Source organism: Salmo salar, chromosome ssa11 (assembly GCF_905237065.1).
Source record: "Salmo salar chromosome ssa11, Ssal_v3.1, whole genome shotgun sequence".
NCBI classification, from domain to species: Eukaryota; Metazoa; Chordata; class Actinopteri; order Salmoniformes; family Salmonidae; genus Salmo; species Salmo salar.
Genome location: NC_059452.1, coordinates 11349141 through 11376589, shown reverse-complemented (window position 1 = coordinate 11376589; position 27449 = coordinate 11349141). Strand labels below are relative to the sequence as shown.

Sequence of the window (27449 nt, the reverse complement as noted above, 5' to 3'; positions counted from 1 at the left end):
ATGCAGGGGGAGACGACAATGGCAGCCTTGATGAATGCCCCCTACCTGGCCAGGTTTGCCATTTTCACAGAGGAAAGCCTCGTATTCCGTCGCAAACTCTGGGGCGTTGTCATTTATGTCCAGCACTCGGATGGCCACGATAGCCCGTGATATCTGGCTGTGGTTTCCTGATAAACAAAACCCAACAACAGACAATGAATACAATAACATTGGATACTATACAGCGGGAAATTAAATCCCAGGTAAATTCCATGACCCAGATTATTTTTTTTCTGTTCTTTTAAAAAAAAATCCCTAGGCTGATAGAAAGACAGATGAGAAGCCACATCAATCTGAGTTGTAGCTAATACCAAGAATGCAAAACAGAAGTGGTGAGAGAAAAAAAAAATCACATTCAAAGTGCTTTTGAAATCCCCTGAACACGCTCATGTTTTATGCATGAGGGTTAAAAAAATGCATATTAATGAATCAACGGCAGCAGAAGTCTAAAAAGATAATAAAGGGCAATTTAATTAGATTCGATTTTTATTGGGATTATTCATCGCCCATAATTGACAGTCCCTTTTGAGATAAATGATTGTGTTTAATAAGTGTTGCAATCACTAACTTGTAGCTAATAATTTGGTCCATAGAGCAATAGATGTCGCTCTGGCTGTTGACACCTTTCCTCTTTTTGTATGTTTGTGAGACCATACACATAGCTAACATTCAAAACAATAATGTGCATGATGCATGTTGTCACATTGAAAACAGAAAAACAGAAAATGGTTTTGATATATGGTTGTCATACAAGTTTGTGATATAAGCACCCCTTAGCTCACTCACATAACACTGCAGCAAGTGGAGGATTTTACACTTAAGAATGCTTCAGGACAAAATGCCCAGAGGTGAGCGTAAGAGAGGAGAGAAAGAGTGGGAAACAGAGAGAAACTAAAATAGACAGTTTGCTAGAAGGTGATAGATGGACAGAGTGGGAAAAAGAGAAGTGTCCACATTTTCCTTGTGCTCTGTTAAAGTGACTTTCACTCCACCGCAGCAAGCATTGCAATCTGATTAGTCAGATGTCAACTGGTGCAAGCAGCAGAACGCAACACCGTTTGGGTGGCAAATGGCAATGGAATTGGACTGGAAACACAGTTCTTCCTCTTCACGCCAGAGAGGATTCCTGCTTGGCTCCAATCCACAAAGAATAGTAAACAGACATATTTATTTTGGTAAATTTCGATTAAGTGTGTTCATTGATGCTGCTGTCTTGAGTCACAGTCACTTTAGCATAAGTCATGAAAGGCACAGTGAAATGTCTAACACCAGACATGGCAAAACTAGCATGAATATCAACAGAGACACATTGCATTTACAATAACATGCCATGAATGTATGCTCTATATAGCATAACTTTGATATAAAAAAAACGGGATATTTTTTATATATTCTTTTATTGTTGTGACAATTAGTGTGTTTCCATTTGATTAAGAAAGGGGAGGGAGAGCAAGTTACAAGAATTTTACATTTCTCATTCAAAATAGCTTCAAGGTGTGCACTACATTTTATAACAACATACAGTCCCCCTGAAACAATCTGTATGCAAATAAAGTTTTACACATGGTTTAAGTTGTTTGTAGTTCTACCTCGAAGATGTTGTATAGTCAGTCAGCTTCCTGGATCACAGATGTTCCTGCATCTCTAATGGAAGCTGGCTTTGGTGCAAACAACGTTGGTGTTTGTGTTTACAACTGTTCATTTGATACTTCCTAATGTACTTGCACTTCCACAAATTGACTACTGAGCTGTATCACACTCTATGGTCATTAACATGAGATAGGTTACAAATGCAAGACTAGTTTATAGAGGATTGTGAAGGCCGGTCACTCCTTTGTTGGAGGCAACAATGAAGTCGTTCAAACTGTGTTAGTAAACAGATCTGAGTGTTCACAAGCAGCTGTCTTCCCCCTGAGTTTACACTCGTCCTTCATCATTGCATTGATATGAAAAGGAAATTGCATTTAGTTAATTATGTAGTAGACCACAAACAGCGTAACAATTTCTATTGGAAATGTTACTTACTGATTTCAGTGGCTGTTACTGTGATGTTGTGCCACATATCTGTCTCTCGGTCCAGTGGTTTGGCCAACGTTATCTTCCCATCGTCTACGTTAACATTGAACTGCCTCTCCAGATCGGTGTGGCGATCAATAAAGTACCTACACAAATAGAGAGAATCATCAGAAGTTCTACATGCAGCACAGAGCTAACCGTTCTCAACAATCCCTTGGGTGCACTGACTAATGGAGACGTATCCATCAAGAGGTTCCTGTGGATGAATGTACGAGAAAAGCAGTAGGAAGTCAATAATTATAATCTAAGGATGAATTACAGGCCTCAGATTAGCAGGAGAGGACATTCAAGCACAATACGGTATAGGAGGCTCTTTAAAAACTAAAGTGGACCTGAGTCTGGTTTAGTCTCCAAACAGTGGCTCCTTAATGTCCCCCTCCATACAAATAGGTCATTAGTGAAGTCTGCATGGCCCAGGAGCATCAACACTACCATCCTCCTTAACATTCTCTCCTTTCCTTGTGACTTTACCTTGACCTCGTTTGAAAAACTTCACAGGGGTCAGACTAAGGAGGGGTGGGAAAGTCACAAGATAGACGGGGTACAATGTAATGTTGCGTTTAAATTCAAATCCAAATCAACCATCCTTGTTCACTCTGATGTCCCTGTACTGTGGATTGAAGCAAGACGGAAGAGCATTTCAAGGGCAGCAACCTTATATATAATTCAACAACCTCACCAATAGCAACAACATGAGGACACATTGACCATTAAAAAGCCTCTTAAGCTAATATTTATGTGGATTTCCAAAATCATTGTAACTGTAGAACTGGCTTTGTCACGGTGCATTGTGTGGTGCCAATCCCTCAAACGCTTTCAGAAAGGACACACGTGCACACTTGGCATGTGAAAAACATGTTATTGGCATGGAAAGGGTGTTATTTTGAATGTTTATTTGAATGCATACATTCAATATTTTAACGCATTCATTGCCACACTTGGCATGTGAAAAACATGTTATCAACAAATGTGAATTGCCCTTAATTAAGGCTGCCAGTCAGAAACATCAAGGTCACCAAGAGCAACAAGGCCTTTAAGGTATATTATATGCATGTGAATGCATACATTCAATAGTTGAATGCTCTCAATGCCACACAGAACATACATGGATATTCCTTTAAACTAAATGCCCCTCCCTCTAAACATAGCCTCTCTCAAAGCAAAATCCAAGTCAAAAGTTTAGCCAATGCCTTGCTTTTTCACTAATCCAATTCCCCAATGGTCTTTGCAATCCTCCTCCACCCACCCTCCCAACCACATCTCCCTTCACACATGACCTTGGGTCTCATCCTATTTCACTGTGGAACTGCTCATCCCTATCAGCACAGACCTGTTGACAGACATGCATTTCTGCATACGAAAATGTGAGAAAAAAACAACAATGACAAAATAATAATGAAAACAAAGAGCTTACAGGAAATGAAATAAATAAGCCATTGCCCTAGATTCCAACTGTGGGAGACGTATTGAGCCATGACATTTCAATTTTTTTGATGAAATGGTGTAAATCCTCAGATGGCAGGCAGGAGGTCCAGGAGGACTCCTCCACAGACGCAGAGCACTTTCAAGACAGGCAGACAGTCCAAACCACCTGGGAGAATTCTCCAGGAGACGGAGTGGATTCCAGTCAGGCTTTGACAGCTTCACGTGGAGGGAGACCGACCCTGAAATGTTCTGCCACGTGTCAATCAAACTGACAATGTGATGTGAAAAGAATTAAAGCAAATACAATTATCAGATGTTCCATGCAAGAGATCGGTGCTGACTGTCAAAGGTGTGAGGATGTGTTTGGGAGCGGACCATTGGATGTGAATAATTCAATGTCGGGAAAGGACGACATAAAATAGCACCTGATACTTTCCCCTCCTTCAATACCTGAATCAAATTACATTGGACAGCCCTCCCCTAAAAACATATTTCTTATTCAATCATATGACATTTATAAGTTTTACACACTGTGTTAATATTATTTTATGTTTAAACACTACATTTACTAAGCTGTTATCTGGGTCACAAAAAGGGATGTTAGAAGTGATAGTTATAATTAGTGTTGGCTATAAGCCATAAAGCCAGTAATATGAGTGTGAGACAGAGAACAAATGCATTCATGACATTTCTGTCTTATATAAGGTCAGTAATTCTATTGGGAGGATCACAGATGTAGAACTAATTTTTCTGCCCTCCGCATGCTAACCAGCTCTTTGTAAGGACATATTTATTCCTGTTTTCCCTGAACATGTCCTGAACTTGTTTTCTACAAGAAAGTCTACTTGACATTACATTTTACATTCATTTTTCATAATCTCTTTTACATGACTCCTCGTATTAACATTTGCAACATGTCAGCTGTCAAGGTAAGTAAATGATGTAGCGGGGCCTGAAGAAAGGCAGACAAGCTTACACAGTCACCTGACAGACCTGGCTCTCATTACCCATAACCTTTTGTAGTCCTATGATCCTCTTCTAAACCCACACCGGGCTCAGTGTTGTGTGCATGTCCCACTCAACTCCGTCAATGCACAAATGTTTCTCTACATGGTATTTTGGGCAACTTCCTAGGTTAGCCATAATGTATTATTAAAAGTCATCATCAATACCAGGTACTGTAATGATACCCTTGATTGGCTCTTACTCTAGCCTTCAAAGCTATGGTGTAATGCCCAAAGTCTTGAGCATAATGATCATTCAAGATTAAAATCATATTCACAGAGTATGGGAGGACGCTGAAGGAATTGTGTTCCATTTTATGAAGTCCACCTGAAACCTTGGTTGAATGCATAAAGTATAGCTTGAGGGTTGAGGTCTAAGTGAGGAACCAGCCCTAAGCCTTTGAGTCATCCTGGTCAGACTGAGAGACAGTGAGTCATTTCGGTGTGAGGGTGTTTACTCACAACCTGGACTCAGCGGTAGACATAACATAGTAAATAAAAATCTGTTTCCCTCCATTCAGTATGCTTTGTTACATTTCATAAGGTATGTATACATTTGTAGATGTCCATCATTCATTTTGTATGATAGAGTCCAAATTACAATTTGTATGATATGTTACATTTACTAATTTGTTGTTGCTAACGTTTGCTACAGTAGGTGGCTAGGTTGTTAATGCTAACGTTAGCTTGGAGGATGATGTTATCTTGGCTAGGGGTTGGGGTTAAGATTAGGGTTAAGGTTAGGAATTAGGTTAAAAGGTTAAGTTTATGATCAGGGGAAGGGTTAGCTAACATGCTAGTAGTTGCAAAGTAGCTAAAAAGTAGTAAGTAGTTGCAAAGTTGCTAATTAACAAAAATGCAAAAGCTATCTGTGATGAGATTCAAACGCTAGACGTTTGTGTTTACCTGGTTACATCTTCTCTTTGAGATCAGACTGTTACACAGGCTGCTAAAGCTAACAATGTTCAGCCTATAACCTCTGCGATGGTCACAACATTGCTTATTATCACTCCATAGAGATGGACTCTATCCAAAAGCATTGTATGTCAATGATAACATTTGTCTGGGCATAAAAACAGGATGAGACTTTCAATGGTTGTCTCTTCATGAGGTCTCTGAAAGACTACATACAAGTTCTATGATGACGCATTACCACATATTCAAAATTACACACAAATAATATAAATAGATAATGAATTGTTAGAAATGATTATGTTACTATAAGAAACTCAAGGAGATAAAATAGAAGACAGTACAGAATAGAAGTTACATTTTATAAAAGCAATACAATAAACTAAACTGTCAATGGCAATATTGTATGTCATGTCAGGTGAAAAGTAAATTAACATTCAGGTACATTATATATCTGACACATTGTGAAAACATACAGTGAAAATGCCTTGACTTAAAGAAACAGTGCAGTTTCCACACTAGAGGTCAAAATAACACAGAAATTGTGAAAATTATGAAAATGCCCTTATAGTGTAACAGCTCTTGAAGAAATAAAACAAAGGTCTACAATTGTATTTGCATACACTACCTGTCAAAAGATTTACAACACCTACTCATTCAAGGGTTTATATTTATTTGTACTATTTTCTACATTGTAGAATACTAGTGAAGAATTCAACTATGAAATAGCACATATGGAATCACGTAGTAACCAAAAAAGTGTTAAAGAAATCAAAATATATTTTAGATTTGAGATTCTTCTATTAGCCACCCTTTGCCTTGATGGCAGCTTTGCACACTTTTGGCATACAGTTGAAGTCGGAGGTTTACATACACTTAGGTTGGAGTCATTAAAACTTGTTTTTCAACCACTCCACAAATTTCTTGTTAACAAACTATAGTTTTGGTAAGTTGGTCAGGATGTCTACTTTGTTCATGACACAAGTAATTTTTCCAACAATTGTTTACAGACAGATTATTTCACTTAAAATTCACTCTATCACAATTCCAGTGGGTCAGAAATTTACATACACTAAGTTGACTGTGCCTTTAACCTCTCTTGGGTAGGGGACAGTATTTTCACATCCGGATGAAAAGCGTGCACAAAGTAAACTGCCTGTTACTCAGGCCCAGAAGCTAGGATATGCATATAGATTTGGATAGAAAACACTCTAAAGTTTCTAAAACTGTTAAAATTATGTCTGTGAGTATAACAGAACTGATATGGCAGGCGAAACCCCGAGGACAAATCATCCCCCCCCCAAAAAAATTCAGCCTACCACTGTTTTCAATGGCTGTCATTTTTATTATAAGGAGAAATCCTCCCAGATTGCAGTTCCTAGGGCTTCCACTAGATGTCAACAGTCTTGAGAAAGAGTTTCATGCTGATTTTTGGAAAAATGAGCCAGAAATTGTAGTTTTTCGAGGTGGCTCCCATTTTGGCTGTAGTGTTTCCAAGTGCGTGTAAGAGAGTGCGTTCTTTGGTATTTTTCTCCGGTAAAGACAATAACGATTCTCCATCTTAAATTTGATCATTTATTTACGTATTAGGGTACCTAAGGTTTGATTATAAACGTTGTTTGACTTGTTTGGAAAAGTTTATTAGTAACATTTGGGATTCATTTTGTATGCATTTTGATGGAGGGAAACTGGATGGATTATTGACTGAAGCGCACCAGCTAAACTTAGTTTTTATGGATATAAAGAAGGACATTATCGAACAAAAGGACCATTTGTGATGTATCTGGGACCTTTTGGAGTGACAACAGAAGAAGATCATCAAAGGTAAGGCATTTATTATATCGCTATTTCTGACTTTCGTGGCGCACCTACCTGGTTGAAATATGTTTTTCATGCTTTTGTATGCGGGACGCTGTCCTCAGATAATCCCATGGTGTGCTTTCGCCGTAAAGCCTTTTTGAAATCTGAGGCTGGATTAACAAGAAGTTAAGCTTTATTTTGATGGAATACACTTGTGATTTTATGAAAGTTAAATATTTATAATTCTGTAGTTTGAATATCGCACTCTGCAATTTCACCGGATGTTGGCCAGGTGGGACGCTAACGTCCAACCTGCCCATAAGAAGTTAAACAGCTTGGAAAATTCCAGAAAATGATGTCATGGCTTTAGAAGCTTCTGATAGGCTAATTGACATAATTTGAGTCAATTGGAGGTGTACCTATGGATGTATTTCAAGGCCTACCTTCAAACTCAGTACCTCTTTGCTTGACATCATGGGAAAATGAAAAGAAATCAGCCAAGACCTCAGAAAAAAATGGTAGACCTCCAAAAGTCTGGTTCATCCTTGGAAGCAATTTCCAAATGCCTGAAGGTACCACGTTCATCTGTACAAACAATAGTACGCAGGTATAAACACCATGGGACCACGCAGCCGTCTTACCGCTCAGGAAGGAGACACGTTCTGTCTCCTAGAGATGAGCGTGCTTTGGTGCGAAAAGTGCAAATCAATCCCAGAACAACGGCAAAGGACCTTGTGAAGTTGCTGGAGGAAACAGGTACAAAAGTATCTATATCCACAGTAAAATGAGTCCTATATCGATATAACCTGAAAGGCCGCTCATCAAGGAAGAAGCTACTGCTCCAAAACCGCAATAAAAAAGCCATACTACAGTTTGCAACTGCACATGGGGACAAAGATCGTACTTTTTGGAGAAATGTCCTCTGGTCTGATGAAACAAAAATAGAACTGTTTGGTCATAATGACCATCGTTATGTTTGGAGGAAAAAGGGGGAGGATTGCAAGCCGAAGAACACCATCCCAACCGTGATGCACGGGGGTGGCAGCATCATGTTGTGGGGGTGCTTTGCTGCAGGAGGGACTGGTGCACTTCACAAAATAGATAACATCATGAGGATGGAAAATGATGTGGATATATTGAAGCAACATCTCAAGACATCAGTCAGGAAGTTAAAGCTTGGTCGCAAATGGGTCTTCCAAATGGACAATGACCCCAAGCATACTTCCAAAGTTGTGGCAAAATGGCTTAAGGGCAACAAAGTCAAGGTATTGGAGTGGCCATCACAATGCCCTGACATCAATCCTATAGAAAATTTGTGGGCAGGCTTGAAAAAGCGTGTGCAAGAGGCCTACAAACCTGACTCAGTTACACCAGCTCTGTCAGGATGAATGGGCCAAAATTCACCCAACTTATTATGGGAAGCTTGTGGAAGGCTACCCGAAACATTTGACCCAAGTTAAACAAGTTAAAGGCAATGCTACCAAATACTAATTGAGTGTATGTAAACTTCTGACCCACTGGTCAAGACTCATGAAAAGCTGAGTTTAAATGTATTTGTCTAAGGTGTATGTAAACTTCCGACTTCAACTATACATACAGATAAATACATACATATACACATACATACAAATATATATATACAGTATCTCACAAAAGTGAGTACACCCATCACATTTTTGTAAATATTTGAGTATATCTTTTCATGTGACAACACTGAAGAAATTACACTTTGCTACAATGTAAAGTAGTGAGTGTACAGCTTGTATAACAGTGTAAATTTGCTGTCCCCTCAAAATAACACAACACACAGCCATTAATGTCTAAACCGCTGGCAACAAAAGTGAGTACACCCCTAAGTGAAAATATCCAAATTGGGCCCAAAGTGTCAACATTTTGTGTGGCCACCATCATTTTCCAGCACTGCCTTAACCCTCTTGGGCATGGAGTTCACCAAAGCTTCATAGGTTGCCACTGGAGTCCTCTTCCACTCCTCCATGACGACATCACGGAGCTGGTGGATGTTAGAGACCTTGCACTCCTCCACCTTCCGTTTGAGGATACCCCACAGATGCTCAATAGGGTTTAGGTCTGGAGACATGCTTGGCCAGTCCATCACATTTACCCTCAGCTTCTTTAGCAAGGCAGTGGTCGTCTTGGAGGTGTGTTTGGGGTCGTTTTCATGTTGGAATACTGCCCTGTGGCCCAGTCTCCGAAGTGAGGGGATCATGCTCTGCTTCAGTATGTCACAGTACATTTTGGTATTCATGGTTCCCTCAATGAACTGCAGCGCCCCAGTGCCGGCAGCACTCATGCAGCCCCAGACCATGACACTCCCACCACAATGCTTGACTGTAGGCAAGACACACTTGTCTTTGAACTCCTCACCTGGTTGCCGCCACACACGCTTGACACCATCTGAACCAAATAAGTTTATCTTGGTCTCATCAGACCACAGGACATGGTTCCAGTAATCCATGTCCTTAGTCTGCTTGTCTTCAGCAAACTGTTTGTGGGCTTTCTTGTGCATCATCTTTAGAAGAGGCTTCCTTCTGGGACGACAGCCATGCAGACGAATTTGATGCAGTGTGCGGCGTATGGTCTGAGCACTGACAGGCTGACCCCCCACCCCTTCAACCTCTGCAGCAATGCTGGCAGCACTCATACGTCTATTTCCCAAAGACAACCTCTGGAAATGACGCTGAGCACGTGCACTCAACTTCTTTGGTCGACCATGGCGAGGCCTGTTCTGAGTGGAACCTGTCCTGTTAAACCGCTGTATGGTCTTGGCCACCATGCTGCAGCTCAGTTTCAGGGTCTTAGCAATCTTCTTATAGCCCAGGCCATCTTTATGTAGAGCAACAATTCTTTTTTTCAGATCCTCAGAGAGTTCTTTGCCATGAGGTGCCATGTTGAACTTCCAGTGACCAGTCAGTATGAGGGAGTGTGAGAACGATGACACCAAATTTAACACACCTGCTCCCCATTCTCACCTGAGACCTTGTAACACTAACGAGTCACATGACACCGGGGAGGGAAAATGGCTAATTGGGCCCAATTTGGACATTTTCACTTAGGGGTGTACTCACTTTTGTTGCCAGCGGTTTAGACATTAATGGCTGTGTGTTGAGTTATTTTAAGGGGACAGCAAATTTACACTGTTATACAAGCTGTACACTCACTACTTTACATTGTAGCAAAGTGTCATTTCTTCAGTGTTGTCACATGAAAATATATACTCAAATATTTACAAAAATGTGAGGGGTGTACTCACTTTTGTGAGATACAATATATATATATACATATTTTTTTAAATATATTTTCCTTTATTAATTTCTAACCCTACCACCCCTCCCCTAATTGGAGTAAATTAGTGAACAACAACGCTTAGGCCTCTACTTCCAGCTTATACATACTATATACATTTTATAGACACAATCTATTTTACAATAGTTCTATTTTGTTTGTTTTTACTTCTGTCATTCCTCTACCCTCAACCGCTCCCATCTATTTCTGATGTCCATCCGGTTTGATTTCTATTTGTCATATCTTTCACAAAAGTTCTTAACCCATATATGTTTTACGGACACAGTATGATTTACATTAGTTGTCTTGTTATTATTTGTTGTTATTAGTCATCTATTGTATTTCATGAACATGTGTACATGTAAACAATAGCAGCCCATCCACTTAGCTAGATGTGGCTTGGGAGTGGTTATACCATTTCCTTCACATGACCCATCAATTTAGACAAGTGTGTTGGGTAAGTGTCATTAATAATGATAAAATACTTTTATCTGGACACTTTCTGTTTTTGATATTGCTACTATACAAGTAACCACTTCACTGTATCGTTCACACCTTCTGTAATCCTGTGCATGTGACAAATAAACGTAGATATGATTTGATATAGGGTGTGTTTACCACATGGCTTGACATGTGAATCCTTAAAGAGATGGGTGGGGCTAATGCTTAAGAGGGTGTGAACGATGCTGAATTGGTGCAGACAAAGAAGAGCTCTCCAGTAGTGTACCAAAACATTCAAGGAACATTTTCTCAAAAGTGGGGTACAAGTTTATCAACTTTCAAAGCAGAGTTATTTTCCCATTGTTCCTCAACTGCAGTGTATGATATAACATTTTCTAGCTCTGAGTCTCTGCTTTTACCCAATGTAACAAACACAATTTCAAAAGTTGCTACATAAGACTAAATCAAGGCGGTCGGTCACATTTTTACTCCTGAACTTATTTAGGCTTGCCATAACAAAGGCGTTGAACACTTATTGACTCAAGACATTTCAGCTTTTCATTTTTAAAATAATTCGTCAACATTTCTAAAAACATAACTCCACTTTGACATTATGTATTATATATTGTGTGTAGGCCAGTGACACAAAATCTCAATTTAATTCATTTTAAATTCAGGTCGTAACACAACAAAATGTGGAAAAAGTCAAGGGGTGTCAATAGTTTCTAAAGGTGCTGTAGCCACAATTGGCTTAAAAAGTCAAACGTAACACAATATCTGCCTATTTAATTCCATCAATATTGCCCCTGTATATCTGTTAGACATAAGGATATCTGTCTTTTGGGTAGACAGAAAGAGTTCCCCCAAAACCTTCTCAATGAAATGTTAGAAAGTAAACTAGAAAGTAGGCTTAATTATTAAGAATTATTTCATGACTACTTCTATCAATCACGTGTCATGACATAATGCAGCAGCAAAAACATCACTTGACCAGCACATTCCTCTCCTCTAAAGGGGTATTACATTCAAAAAGTATCTTCTGATGTGAATTAAGCATTGACATGGACTCACAACATCCAATTTCATTGTTTCTCTATGAATAATTGTAATATTTAGAGTGAAAAACTGAAAAAAATCCCAAACCAGGTAAATTAAAAGTGAGAAAATGGAATTCGGGAAAATACCAAGAGTGTCTATTTGAAAGCTAGGAAAATGTTTTATGTTTCATAATTTCAAAGTAGCTCTCATGCTTGAAAAGGTTAAAGGCCCCTGGTCTAGACGATCCTATCTGCCAATCAGGGCAGTGTATGTCCCTATATTAACATTTGTGTCAACACAACACAATCAGACTGAGCATTTCAATGGCGGCTCATGGAAACAAATAATAACAAATATTTTGGGAATTATTTTCATGAAATAAACACACATAGTGATTTATTAGAAATTAAATAAAATGACTGCATGGGGGCTTTAAAGGTACAGTACATTCATTTACATTTACATTTAAGTCATTTAGCAGACGCTCTTATCCAGAGCGACTTACAAATTGGTGCATTCACCTTATAATATCCAGTGGAACAACCACTTTACAATAGTGCATCTAAATCTTTTAAGGGGGGGGGTTAGAAGGATTACTTTATCCTATCCCAGGTATTCCTTGAAGAGGTGGGGTTTCAGGTGTCTCCGGAAGGTGGTGATTGACTCCGCTGTCCTGGCGTCGTGAGGGAGCTTGTTCCACCATTGGGGTGCCAGAGCAGCGAACAGTTTTGACTGGGCTGAGCGGGAACTGTGCTTCCTCAGAGGTAGGGAGGCGAGCAGGCCAGAGGTGGATGAACGGAGTGCCCTTGTTTGGGTGTAGGGCCTGATCAGAGCCTGAAGGTACGGAGGTGCCGTTCCCTTCACAGCTCCGTAGGCAAGCACCATGGTCTTGTAGGGGATGCGAGCTTCAACAGGAAGCCAGTGGAGAGAGCGGAGGAGCGGGGTGACGTGAGAGAACTTGGGAAGGTTGAACACCAGACGGGCTGCGGCGTTCTGGATGAGTTGTAGGGGTTTAATGGCACAGGCAGGGAGCCCAGCCAACAGCGAGTTGCAAACATTCAAACATTCAAATCAAATCAAATCACATTTTATTTGTCACGTGCTGAATACAACAGGTGTGGACCTTACAGTGAAATGCTTACTGATGAGCCCTTAACCAACAATGCAGTTTTAAGAAAATACCTAAAAATAGTAAGATTACATCTTGCAGTGGAGCAATTTATCAGTATTGAGAAACAACACAAGATGGCATGAAGATCTCAAGCTGTGTAGGAGCCATTCCCTTCCTGCCCCTAAACAGAATGGCTTTACTGTTGAATGCCTTCACTGACATTGGCAGACATGGGAAGCAATGTGACATTAACCACTTACGTGCAGAAAATAATTCATTTTTATCCAGCTCCAAACTCTTACAGCCTCTAAGTAGGTTCCGTAAAGCTTCCTTTAACTCTGATTGCTTGAAAGCTTTCGGACAGCCTTACATACACTGGCATAATATCCTTCAGCTTCAATTCACTTATCGAAATGTGTAATCTTATCCACAAAATAGTAAATACATAAAGTGCTCTTTCATTTAAAACAGAAAACAAGGAATCTGAAATATGCTTTCAATGAGAAAGTCATGAGTAAAAAAACAACCTAATACATTTTTACACTGAAAAATATGATTCCCAAATGCCAGTCTGACATGTCAATATAGTACAATGTAGTACCGTTTATGACAATTATTTTGATCACTTGGATAGACATGTTCACATAAAAATGAAATTGGGCAGTGCTTATCACACATAGATCAGCAGCATAATATTATACCACATGTCAATAAATATGCACAGCACAGCACAGTGATAATGAAAAACGTAGTGAAAGTGCAACATAAAAGAGCATTGGGGTCACAGAAGAAGAACTAAAGAGACACCCAAACATGAGAACAGGTTACAATATCTTGGTATGCTTATTTGAAATGTTTTATGAAGATGGAACCAGGTTGAACTCCCCTGCTTTGGCAATAGCCAAATAATGATTACCAGCTTGCACTCTGTTCACCATGAAATTACACAACCTGTTGAGTGTTGTCCGGGGAACGCGGCAAGTCACCGGAGAATTAATGAAATGCCGGGGTGGATGGAGAGAAATTGCCTGTATAACCTATACAAGGTGCCCTTGTGGTATTTTCAAGAATAAGTCACACAACTGAAATGCAGCAGGCAAAGTCATCACGAAGAGAAGTCTCCCTGTGCTGTACTTTCAAGTTTACCACATTGTGGTCCTTAGGAAACCAGGGCAGCCGTCGCCTCACATTTCACCTCCAAAGGAACATGCACAGAGCAAGTGGCAAGGCTATGTTTTTAAATACATATGATTCCATGGCACACTGCAGTCCTTATATGGGTGTGTAAACAATAAGGTAAACAAGTTTTTGGTGAAACGAGGTTGTGAATAACATCTTGTTTCTTACCTGACCAGACTGCCAGTGACATCAGGATCGCGGGCTGTGACCGTTCCTACAACCGTGTTGATGGGGGCATTCTCATCCACCTGCAGGACAAATGTGGGCTTGGAGAAGACAGGGGGTTCATCTGAATCTTCCACTGCAATCTTCACCGTGGCTGTATCCTTGAAGGGGGCGCCGCTGTTGGGATCAAATCGAATGTTGGCCGCCTCCACCTTCAGTGTATATGACTTTTTAGTCTCGAAGTTCAGGGGCTGTACAGAATGACAGAAACACATGCCTTTCACTGATGTCCAAAGCAACAGGGAAAAATGCACCCGATGTGGATGGAGAAGAGTCTGAAGCATTTCTGAGTTGAAATTCAACAGTGTGATCTCTGATCCTATCAAAACATGTAGGGAAATAATCCAAGCACAGGGTGGAACAACATTTGTAATTATTAGCAATAACCACAATCTCACCTCAAGTAATCCATGTGTTGGCAATTTGTTTTGTGACATCTGCTCTAGGATAGAATAAGGCTGTAAATAAAGTTAATCTAATCTGATATCACACCGATCTGGTTCAAATGTGTTAGGCAATAAAGAAAATAATGTTATTTGTAGGTTTGTGCTACCTGAAAATATAATTTTGTGGCCGTGCATTACCATGACGATAACACTGTTATAAGATTATTGCCGGCAATCATTTGAAGGATAGCAATTATTGAGGCATTATCATCACATGAATAGAAATTGATGTGTATTCAGGAATTCTAACACAACAATGCAATTTCCTAGGGAGAATTGCATACCTACTGTATGTGTACTTCAGTGAGAAGAAACATACCCCTTAAATAACAGTTGGTCTCATTCCTATTTCACAAGGACATTGAGAAACAGTCCAGTACTTTTTTACACATGCTCGTCATTGAATATTTGCAACATGTAAAAACATTGCAATTTAAGTCTCTGGCGTCTCTGCAGCCATCCCAGATTTTCACAATTGTATTTTGAATCACCTCTGGCCACTCTTATATACTATTTTGAATGACCTCTGGCCACTCTTATATACTATTTTGAATCACCTCTGGCCACTCTTATATACTATTTTGAATGACCTCTGGCCACTCTTATATACTATTTTGAATCACCTCTGGCCACTCTTATATACTATTTTGAATCACCTCTGGCCACTCTTATATACTATTTTGAATCACCTCTGGCCACTCTTATAATAATAGAATAATGGGATCAAGTCATTCCACACTCCAAAACCAGGATTTATAGGCAAATCAAAACTGGGCCTTGCCGCTTGAGGGGATGTGAGTTGGCTTTGGGAATGAGAGGGGTTCACAGAGGGATCAAAAAATGTATTCCAGCTTTTCACAAAAAAAATAAAAAGAATCCAGTGGTCCCCTAGGCTGGGTTAGGCCAGTGTTGGGGCGGTGCCGGCAGCAGGCCCAGCTGTGAGAGAAAAGCAGCTGGGGACGGGGACTGACAGGGGGCTTTGAAGTCCACACGTCTGGCATCAGAGCACCCGTATGGAGAGGGCCCTGCAGCCCATTCTGCCGCGGTCTGAGAAGCTATTTGGACCATTTTCATTATTAACCGCTCTTCCGCTCTCTCCACCTCCCCACCTTCTTCTCCTCCTCCTCCTCCTCCTCTATGTTGAGAGGAGTGAACAGCTGGACCAAGAGCAAACATTGGTTTCAAAGGATTCCAGCCTAATGCCAAGTATAAAGGAGCCCAGGGCTAGAAGTGGACAGGGGTCAATTGTCAGAATTACACCACAGACAAAGAATGGAATACCACAATAGTTAAACTAACTATTCAGCACTATTTCCTGATCACCTCTATTCTGTTTTTGTATTTGATTTACAACAACAATTAACAAGTCAGACTCCTTACTGCATTGCAGCTATAATTGTACTTTTAAAATGTAATGCATAATTGACCAAATCTTATAACAAAGCAGTATGTATTTTTTTTCTTCCTCTTAAAACTGTATGATTGTTTCAACAAGCGACTCTACCTCGACAGTTTTACCTCAGAATAGAACTTTGACAATAGTATTCATGTTCTCATCCTCTCAAATAATCCTCAATGACATCTGACCTCTCCACTGAGTCAGCCATATTTCAATTGGCCCTCTATGCCACTCTGCCATTACTCATTGTTTTGGGGGAGTTCAATTCATGCAGCACTTGACTCTCTGTAATCCGGAGAGCAGCACTTTGGTTTTCATATTGATGGAACATATGCTTAGTGAAAGTGTCGGACCGGCTTGTGTTGCTACAGTATGTGCATATGAAGATGGGACAGCTTTTTCACTCCATTTTCCCCATGCTTGTCCCTTGCTGACATCCCCACCTCAGAGCCCTCTTGTGCCATGCTTCAAATTCCCATAAGTCTCAGCATAGGATCTGTATGTATACATATAGGCCATTTAGAGACATCAAAGTTCAGTGCTGACTGGTGGAGGAAGCAGAACTTCCCACTAACATTCCCTGATAGGCCTGAGGGGTGGAAGATAAAAAGCTTAAACCCAAAACAACAAAGCCACTTCTTAGTTTGTGCTTCTGAAGTCGTGTTTAGATCAATATTTTGTAACCTTGCCGCAAAGAATCTTTAATAATTTGCACTTTGTATTTTACAGTAGTTTACAGAACTATTTTTGTTGTTGGGAGTGTCGTGGTGCTATTTGCTCCATTTAATCCTTTGTTCTTCCACATCGGCTAAGAAAAACACCACAAGCTGGTGCAACAGGGCTCTGAAACCAAGATAATGTTGTTCAGAGAAAGGAACGGAAGCAGAAATACCAGTTCCGCTAAAGTAATCTGAACTTCACCATCTGGAGATGTGGAGGTGAGAAGAGAGTAGGCAGTTGATTTCCTGTTTTCACATGCAATCTCATCCATCATGCTATTAGCAATGCAGGCAACAGATTTCAAGCCAAGTATACCGGAATAAAGTGATGAGGCAGAGCCACAGCACTGCTGTCGCTGTGAAATACTAGAGGGAAGTATGTCAAAGGTCTTATTGATCATGTCTAGTTTGTTCTCAAGCTGTCTATTTTGTTTAGTAGAGTATAATCTATTCCAGGCAGATCATCAGAAAAAATATGATTTAATTTCATCCAATAGGAAGTCACAGTGGATGTCCTAACGTAATGTCATTTAGCATCCAAATGCAGTGACTTACAATCACGTTTGAATGATCTATAGCTCTAACTCCAGACATTAAACTAACCATGAGTCAAGACTTGAGCACACATCCATCACTCATGCATACACTTGAATACTTCAGGCCTGAAGTAGCTCCTTCTTCTATCATCGCAGTTCTACGGAAAAATGGTGACACTCCATATTGTTGTGTAATAGTAAATATTTAGATTGCTGGAGGCAAACATGCCATATAATTTGTTTTCCCTTTCGTACATTTAATCATCTACTGAATCAACAGTGTTCATTTGGTAGCTGTTTTTGATATAGTCTTACAGATCAATTCAATGGCGAAGGTGTATTAAGATGGAGGAATTCAGATATGATGTCTTTGTTTGCGCACTATCCACAGACTTTTTAAACTACGGCGTGTGACATGGTTCAATGTGCCTAGAAATCAGCACAATCACCTTTTTTATTTCTTAAAATTGCCACCGCCTTGGAGCTAGAATTGGGATCATGTATACTGTGCTAATGCCAATACAAAAAAATTGTAACAGAGTGCACTGTACAATACGGCTAACCTAGCAAATGAGACATTTGTGGTAAGTACAGTACATGGGGGGCCGCCATCTTTCTGCATCTTCGCCATTGAAACTGCTTTGCAGTATATATGTAGTACAACAGCATTTTTCCCCCATGGTCAATTTAAATTAAATCAGTCTAGATATACAGCTCTGACCTGTAGCCTGTATGAACGACCTTCCTCCTTTGATACCCCATCTTGCAACTAAATATTTGGTCCTTGTTTAAGTTGAAGCTGTTAAGGAAATCAAGTGGTTGTTGGTGGAATCCTAGAACAGAGCAGTTTGCGTCAGGTCCTTACCTTCTTTAGCCGAAGGATCCCCTCTTGAGTCTGGGCATCTGTAGTGATCTCAAAGACATCCCTCTCATCACCGTCAATGATGTTGTACGTTGATTTGGCGTTCTCTCCAATGTCCCTATCATTTGCCTTTACCTTGCCACCAGGTTTACCAATGCCAAGGTCCTCTGGGATCACAAACTCGTACAGACCTGAAGAATAGGACATCATGATTATTTCACCCTAACAGTAGATGTTGTATCCTTATCTATGCATCTATATAGCTAGTACAATTCTGATTATTTTGGAAATTCATGAAAAAAAACATTACACAGCAAAACAACAACAAATACATTCAGATTTACCAATGATGGGTTCTAACTATAGTATATGGAGAGAGAATTGGACATTTTGTTTACTTTTTGAGAACTTCGGCGGGTTATCGTTGACATCTGTTAGTGTGACAGTAACTGTTGTCGTCCCTGACAACCCTCCCATATGACCACCCATGTCTTTTGCTTGAATGACGACCAGGTACTCCTCTCGCATCTCTCGATCCATCCCATGTAAAGCAATTTTAATGATTGCTGAAAGCAAAAAAATTAACACCAAATGTATTGTTATTCCAAAAAATCAACATACACATAAATAAAAAGAATGGGGTATACAAAGGCATTCATAACGCTTGACATGATCGCTTCATTGCACCTTTAAGAGTGTTGCAGGATCGTTCATAGCAACCTTCTCTTAAACAGAGGTGTAATTTCTGACAGAATACCTGGAGATACGCTCTGATCCTGTGGATGGCATTGCAAATCAATGTCTTTGTTTGCTGGAGTGTTGTACTGCTGTCTGCAAGTAATTTGTGTTCTGATTGAATGGGAATTATGCTGTCCAGGTGCGTCATGCACCCCGAAAGTCTGAGGGGACACCAAGTACGTGAGGATGGCTGGTGGGTGGAGAATTTAGCATTTCTCAAACACCTGAAACAATTTTCTCCTGCAATCTAGAACCATAATTAATATGCTTAATTTTATGTAAAAAATATGTTTATTTATCTGCATATCTAAGCATACCTCTTGAGCTGTCCGTATCATCCTGACTGGTGTTCTTTAAAAAAATAAGCTAACTATGATTCTCTGCATCTCTGCTAAAAACTGGGTAAAAGATAGAAAGAAATGGGTCTTATTCAGTGTATTTAGTATTTTGCTTGCTTTTCTAAAGTCTACCAACCTTGCCAGCAGGCATGCCAGCTAAGAGAGTTAGACAAGCTAGCTGCTCTAACTTGATTGTGTAAGAACCGACGCTGATGAGAGAAGCAGGTATGGAGAGTTGAACATTTAATGTAGCACAGATATGGAACAGGACAGGAACAGCGTCAGAACCAGGTATACAAAGACAAACTAACATTAATGCAGAAGCGGGGAACAGAGCTGGGGAACAGACAGATACAGGGGAGGTAAAAACATGGGTGATTGAGTCCAGGTGAGTGTAATAAATCGCGGATGCGCGTGACGAGGGAAGCAGGTGTGTGAAATGATGGTGGCAGGAGTGCACAACGCAGGCGCCCTTGAGGCCCCAGGGAGGGAAAGCGGGAGCAGGCGTGACAGTACCCCCCCTAGGGGCGCCACCCGGCGTCCCACCTGGACGAACCTGAAGGGCCGGCCGAGGCATGGCCGCTGGACCAGCCAGCTGGGGTGTAGTAGCCCAAAGAACCGGCTGAGGCGTAAGTTCTTGGTGAACCGGCTGAGGCGTGGGATTCTGACGATCCAGTTGAAGCGTGCCAGCCTGACAATCCCGCTGGGACGTGGGAGCCTGGTGAGTCGGCTGAGGCATAGATGCCTGGCGAGCCGGCTGAGGCGTAACACCTTGGCGATCCGGCTGAGGCCTGACGTGGTATTGGGCGCCTGCCGAGCCAACCGGGGAAAGAAAACATCTCGAGCCAGCTAGGACGTGGAAGCCCGACGAGCTGGCTTAGGCACCCCCAGTTCCATCGGTTGCAGCCTTCGGACCCGACATCATCACCAACCGAAACGCCAGCACTCTTGAACCCCAGGGAGGGAGAGCGGGAGCAGGCGTGACAGATTGATAGCCTGAAATGGCTTCTTGATAGCTAGTTATGAGGTTGGGATATTTGGAACCTTTCTGGGTTGGCTAAAGCCAATTTCATCAAATTGCTAGGTAGGTAGTATTATTACAGAGAAGAGTAAATATACAGTACCAGTCTAAAGTTTGGACACACCTGCTCATTCAAGGTTTTTTCTTTATGTTGACTATTTTCTACATTGTAGAATAATAATGAAGACATCAAAACTATGAAATAACACATATGGAATCATGTAGTAACCAAAAAAGTGTTAAACAAATCAAAACATTTTTTTAGATTTTAGATTTCTTCAAAGTAGCCACCCTTTGCCTTGATGACAGCTTTAAACACTCTTGGCATTCTCTCAGCCAAATCAAACAGTGCAGTTCAAGAAGAGTTCACTTCTTTGGGCTCAACTCCCGTTAACGCCAAATTCAATTATTTATTTTTTTAATATTTAACTTTCATACATTCACAAGTGCAACACACCAAATTAAAGCTTAACTTAGCCACTGTGTCAGATTTCAAAAAGGCTTTATGGCAAAAGCAAACCATGCGATTATCTTAGGACAGCGCCCAGCATACCAACACATGAAAATCAGATTTCAACCCGCCAGGAGCAACACAAAAGTCAGAAATAACGATTTAATTCATGCCTTACCTTTGAAGAACTTCTTCTGTTGGCACTCCAATATGTCTCATAAACATCACAAATGGTCCTTTTGTTCGATTAATTCCGTTGTTATATCTCCAAAATGCCCAGCATGACTACAAAGTATCTAATAAATTACCTGTAAACACTGTCCAAACATTTGAAACAACTTTCCTAATACATCTTTAGGTATTTTTTAACATAAATAATCGATACAATTTAAGACGGGATAAACGGTGTTCAATACCGGATAAAAACAACGTGAAGCGCGTGACCTGGAGTGTGCATCAAAACATAAGAGTGCACTAGTCTGGACCCTCGTTCTGAACTGCCGTACTTCTTAATTTCTCTAAAGAAAAACATCAACCAATTTCTAAAGACTGTTGACATTGAGTGTAAGCGATAGGAACTGCAAGCAAGTGCCTTATAAATCTAGATACACATAGAACTCCCATTGAAAACACTGTCACCTCAACAACAACAAAAAATCCTGTATGGTTTGTCCTCTGGGTTTTGCCTGCCAAATAAGTTCTGTTATACTCACAGACATAATTTAACAGTTTTAGAAACTCCAGAGGGTTTTCTATCCAAATCTACCAATTATATGCATATCCTAGCTTCTGGGACTGAGTAACAGGCAGTTTACTTTGGGCACGTTTTTCATCCAGACGTCAAAATACTGCCCCCTAGCCGAAAGAAATTAAGAAAATATTTACCAAATAAGCTAAAGTAAAAAATTATAAAAGTAACACAATAAAATAACAATAACGAGGCTATTTACAGGGGGTACCATTACCGAGTCAATATGCGGGGGCACAGGTTAGTCGAGGTAATTTGTACATGTAGGTAAGGTTGAAGTGACAATGCAAAGATAATAAAAAGCGATCAGCAGCAGTGTACAAAACAAATGAGGGGGGTCAATGTAAATAGTCCGGTGGCCATTTGATTAATTGTTCAGCAGTCTTGTGGCTTGGGGGTAGAAGCTGTTAAGGAGCCATTTCGGTCCTAGACTTGGCGCTCCGGTACCTCTTGCAGTGTGGTAGCAGAGAAAACAGTCTATGACTTGGGTGACTGGAGTCTCTGACAATATTTTGGGCTTTCCTCTGACACCGCCTATTATGATGTCCTGGGTCATATGCACCAACCTCTGTAGCGCCTTACGGTCAGATGCAGAGCAGCTGCCATACCAGGTGATAATGCAACTGGTCAGGATGCTCTCAATGGTGCAGCTGTAGAAATTTTTGAGGATCTGGGGGCCCATGCCAAATCTGTTCAGTCTCCTAAGTGGGAAAAGGCGTTGTCGTGCCCTCTTCACGACTTTCTTGGTGTGGTTGACCAATGATAGTTGGAACTTGAAACTCTCGACCCGCTCCATGACCGCCCTGTCGATGTTAATGGGGGCCTGTTCGGCCCGCCTTTTCCTGTAGTCCATGATCAGCTCCTTTGTCTTGCTTACATTGAGGGAGAGGTTGTTGTCCTGGCATCACACTGCTAAGTCTCTGACTTCCTCCCTACAGGTTGTCTCATCGATGTTGGTAATCAGGCACACCACTGTTGTATCGTCGGCAAACTTAATGATGGTGTTGGAGTTGTGTTTGGCCAGACAGTTGTGGGTGAACAGGGCGTACAGGACAGGACTATATACACACCCCTGAGGGGCCCCAGTGTTGAGGATCAGTGTGGCAGACGTGTTGTTGCCTACCCTTACCACCTGGGGGAGGCCCATCAGGAAGTCCAGGATGCAGTTGCAGAGGGAGGTGTTTAGTCCCAGGGTCCTTAGCTTAGTGATGAGCTTTGTGGGCAGTGTGGTGTTGAACGCTGCGCTGTAGTCAATTAACAACATTCTCAAATAGGAGTTCCTTTTGTCCAGGTGGGAAAGAGCAGTGTGGAGTGCGATTGACATTGCGTCATCTGTGGATCTGTTGGAGCGGTATGCGAATTGGAGTGGGTCTAGGGTATCCGGGAGGATGCTATTGATGTGAGACATGACCAGCCTTTCAAAGCACTTCATGGCTACTGATGTGAGTGCTACGGAGCGCTAATCATTTAGGTTACCTTCGCTTCCTTGGGCACAGTGACTATGGTGGTCTGCTTGAAACAAGCAGGTATTACAATCAGGTAGAGGTTGAAAATGTCAGTGAAGACACTTGCCAGTTGGTCCGCGCATGCTTTGAGTACACGTCCTGGTAATCAGTCTGGCCCCGCAGCTTTGTGAATGTTGACCTGCTCACATCGGCTACCGAGAGCGTTATCACACAGTCGTCCAGAACAACTTGTGCTCTCATGCATGTTTCAGTGTTGCTTGCCTCAAAGCGAGCATAAAATGCATTTAGCTCGTCTGGTAGGCTTGCGTCACTGGGAAGCTCGCGTCTGGGTTCCCCTTGTAGTCCGTAATAGTTTTCAAGCCCTGCCACATCCGACGAGCCTCAGAGCCGGTGTAGCAGGATTCAATCTTAATCCTATATTGATGCTTTGCTTGTTTGTTGGTTCGTCTGTACCTACGGTCACTGTGGGGACGACGTCGTCAATGCACTTATTGAGGTGGTATACTCCTCAATACCATTGGATGAATCCCGGAACATATTCCAGTATGTGCTAGCAAAACAGTCCTGTAGCGTAGCAGCCGCGTTATCTGACCACTTCCGTACTGAGTAAGTTTCTGGGACTTCCTGCTTTAGTTTTTGCTTGTAAGCAGGAATCAGGAGGATAGAATTGTGGTCAGACTTGCCAGATGGAGGGCGAGGGAGAGCTTTGTATGCATCTCTGTGTGCTTTTCCAACAGCCTTGAAGGAGTTCCCACATATAATGAGCAATTGTTGGCTGCTTTTCCTTCACTCTGCTTTCCAACTCATCCCAAACCATCTCAATTGGGTCGAGATCAGGGGATTGTGGAGGCCAGGTCATCTGATGCAGCACTCCATCACTCTCCTTCTTGGTCAAATAGCCCTTACACAGCCTTGAGGTGTGTTTTGGGTCATTGTCCAGTTGAAAAACAAATGATAGTCCCACTAAGCGCAAACCAGATGGGATGGCATATCACCACATAATTCTGTTAATAAGTGTGCCTTGAATTCTAAATGAATCACAGACTGTCACCAGCAAAGCAACCCCACACCATCATACCTCCTCCATGCTTCACGGTGGGAACCACATATGCGGAGATCATCCGTTCACCTACTCTGCGTCTCACAAAGACACAGCGGTTGGACCCAAAAATCGCACATTTGGACTCCTTAGACCAAAGTACAGATTTCCATCGGTCTAATGTCCATTGCTCGTGTTTCTTGGCCCAAGCAAGTCTCTTCTTCTTATTGGTGTCCTTGAGTAGTGTTTATTTTGCAGCAATTTGACCATGAAGGCCTGATTCACACAGTCTCCTCTGATGTTGAGATGTGTCTGTTACTTGAACACTGTGAAGCATTTATTTGGGCTGCAATCTGAGGTGCAGTTAACTCTAATGAACTTATCCTCTGCAGCAGAGGCAATTCTGGGTCTTCCTTTCCTGTGGCAGTCCTCATGAGAGCCAGTTTCATCATAGCACTTGATGGTTTAAGAGACTGCACTAAAACGTTAAATGTTCTCCGCATTGACTGACCTTCGTGTCTTAAAGTAAAGATGGACTGTTGCTTCTCTTTTCTTATTTGAGCTGTTCTTGCCATAATATGAACTTGGTCTTTTACCAAATAGGGCTATCTTCTGTATACCCCCCCCCCACACCTTGTCACAACACAACTGATTGGCTCAAACGCATTAAGAAGGAAAGAAATTTCACAAATTAACTTTTAACAAGGCACACATGTTAATTGAAATGCTTTCCAGGTGACCATCTCATGAAGTTGGTTGAGAGAATGCCAAGAGAGTGCAAGGCTATCATCAAGGCAAAGAGAGGGTGGCTTCGTTCAAGAATCTCAAATATAAAATATATTTTGATTTGTGTAACACTGTTTTGGTTACTACATGATTGCATTTGTGTTATTTCCTATTTTGATGTCTTCCCTATTATTCTACGAATAGTAAAAATAAAGAAAAACCCCTGGATTGAGTAGGTGTGTCCAAACTTTTGACTGGTACTGTATATATAAAAAATATTGCACGCAGAATTAACCTTATTTGACTGCAGTGGCACGGTGCAAAAAATGAAGAGCTCAGGGCAAGGATAATCCGCTCAGAAAACAGAGGCCGGCAGGATAATCCAAAAAATAATCAACACTTAATAAAGGCCTGACACCCTTGGTCATATTATGCCTGAGATAATGCACTGTTCTTACCTGTCTGAAGCAGGTAAGAACAACTCTCCCTAAAAGAAGTGCACACACACACACACACACACACACACACACACACACACACACAAACTCACATGTACTCACGCACCACACCCACAGACACACATGCAAACACACTTCAGTTATCCTCTGTTACTCACTCTACTGTCATCTCTGTTGATCATCGTTAGCTATTCAAATTAATTCCTCATCACTGAAAAGGGTGGAAAGACAAACACTAATTTCCATACATATTCGGTAGGATTTCTTCTACCGTCCATTAACCAAGTGATGGATTGGGGCATGATGTTTATTTATTTATCAAATGCATTTCATTTCCTTCATGGTGTTGGAAGTGTCAAATGGATTATAATGTTTGTTTTTCCCTTACCTTTTATTTGTCATTAACATTCATTAAAACAGCTGGCTCACTTGAATGAGCCATCTGCATGTGCTCAGTAATCATGCAAAGCGTACACGCTGATCCTCAAATTGTCCTTTCATAGATTCACTATACCTTCTCCATTTTATTGTGGTAGAGGTGAGTGATTAAAATCATAATATTGTTGAGGAGGAAACAGGGTTTCTATAGTATATGTAGAAATATGCCTTCATATGTATTATGTACATACAGTTTGGACGTTCTTGGAGCTTGTTTATTATATGTTGTTTTTCCAAATTGTGAGCAGTTGATTTCCATCTCATTGCTTATTAATGTAATTTCACCATTATTTAATCATGTTGCTTACAGACACACTGTTAACAAGTCGGCTGAAAATGCAATTAGGAAAACAGCAGAGTCAAGGTTGAAGAATAAGCAGACGGCAGATTGAATTAAAAAAGATAGGACTGTCTTTTAAATGTAAGAGTCCTTGAATATTTTGTTGGGTGTTATATCCTCAAAACGCAACTATAATTTGTATGCTGAGTAATTTTCCATGTATGGATAATATGCATTCAATCTGTACATTTCACTGAAAACAACACTTGTTTTGACTGCCATCGAACCATACAGGAAGGAGTGTATCTGTTCAAGCTCAACAATGTTACATGCCATGATCCTGAATGTTACATTTATTTTGCACTGTTGAGGATAGAGCTGCAAGTAAGCATTTCACTGTACTGTTTACACCCGCTGGATCCTGTGCATGTGACGAATAAACTTTGATTTGCTTTAGTATTTCACCATGGCAATCCACTCACCAGTGTTGGGGTCTATGGAGAAGTAGGGCTGTCCTTCCAGTATGCTGTACACAAGTTTAGCACTGTTTCCATAGACTGGGTCATCTGCATCTGTTGCCGTCACCCTAGTGACTGAGGTACCTGTATATGAGAAAGGGCACATAATTAAAAAGAGAGTGGACTTCTGACACCCATAATCACTCCTTACAGCTAGCTTCTCCCCCTGTAATTTTCCTGGTTCCACTATAAAGCAAGAGGTACTTATTGGTAAGGTTAAAGACAACATTACTGCCAGACACATGAATGACACAGCATACTGTGCTACAATGTCCCAACAGAGAAAACAATCTTACAGTGAAGGCTTTGAAAAATGAACAATAAAGAGCAGGGCTGATGTTGATGCCCAACTCGTCATTAGTCTGTGGCTTGGGTGGGAAGAGAATAAAAGGAGGAAAGCTGTTCGCAGGCAGCAACTTGACAGTACAGATGGTATGGTAATTCTTTTTGTAAAATATGTTCTCTGGTGTTCTGACAACATCGGTAAATGTTCATGGTTACAGAAGGCATCAGGCCTAGCCACAGGTATCCAGGCCTGCTGACTGCAGGAGACATAATGGGTCATAGTGGGGGACAACACTAGTTAAGGCCACCTCTGTGCCTGCCATTAGGCATGTGCCATTAATCTGGCACAAACAGAGTAATAACACCAGGCCAGTTTAACATGGTGCTTCTCAGTTTTAATATAAGGATGCTAACTCTTTTCTATTCTA

At 41.0% G+C, this 27449-nt stretch overlaps 1 protein-coding gene across 2 annotated transcripts in view; it reads right to left on the bottom strand.

Moving 5' to 3' along the window:
* Positions 1-27449, bottom strand: part of cdh8 (cadherin 8) — a 99016-nt gene that overhangs the window by 7734 nt on the left and 63833 nt on the right. For both annotated transcript variants that reach the window (XM_014126500.2, XM_014126498.2), the window contains exons 4-9: positions 26701-26820; positions 18914-19081; positions 18519-18706; positions 14497-14744; positions 2065-2201; positions 46-167 (exon numbers count right to left, since the gene is read on the bottom strand). In XM_014126500.2, the coding sequence (XP_013981975.1) occupies positions 46-167; positions 2065-2201; positions 14497-14744; positions 18519-18706; positions 18914-19081; positions 26701-26820 (983 nt within the window). The remainder of the gene's footprint in view (positions 1-45; positions 168-2064; positions 2202-14496; positions 14745-18518; positions 18707-18913; positions 19082-26700; positions 26821-27449) is intronic.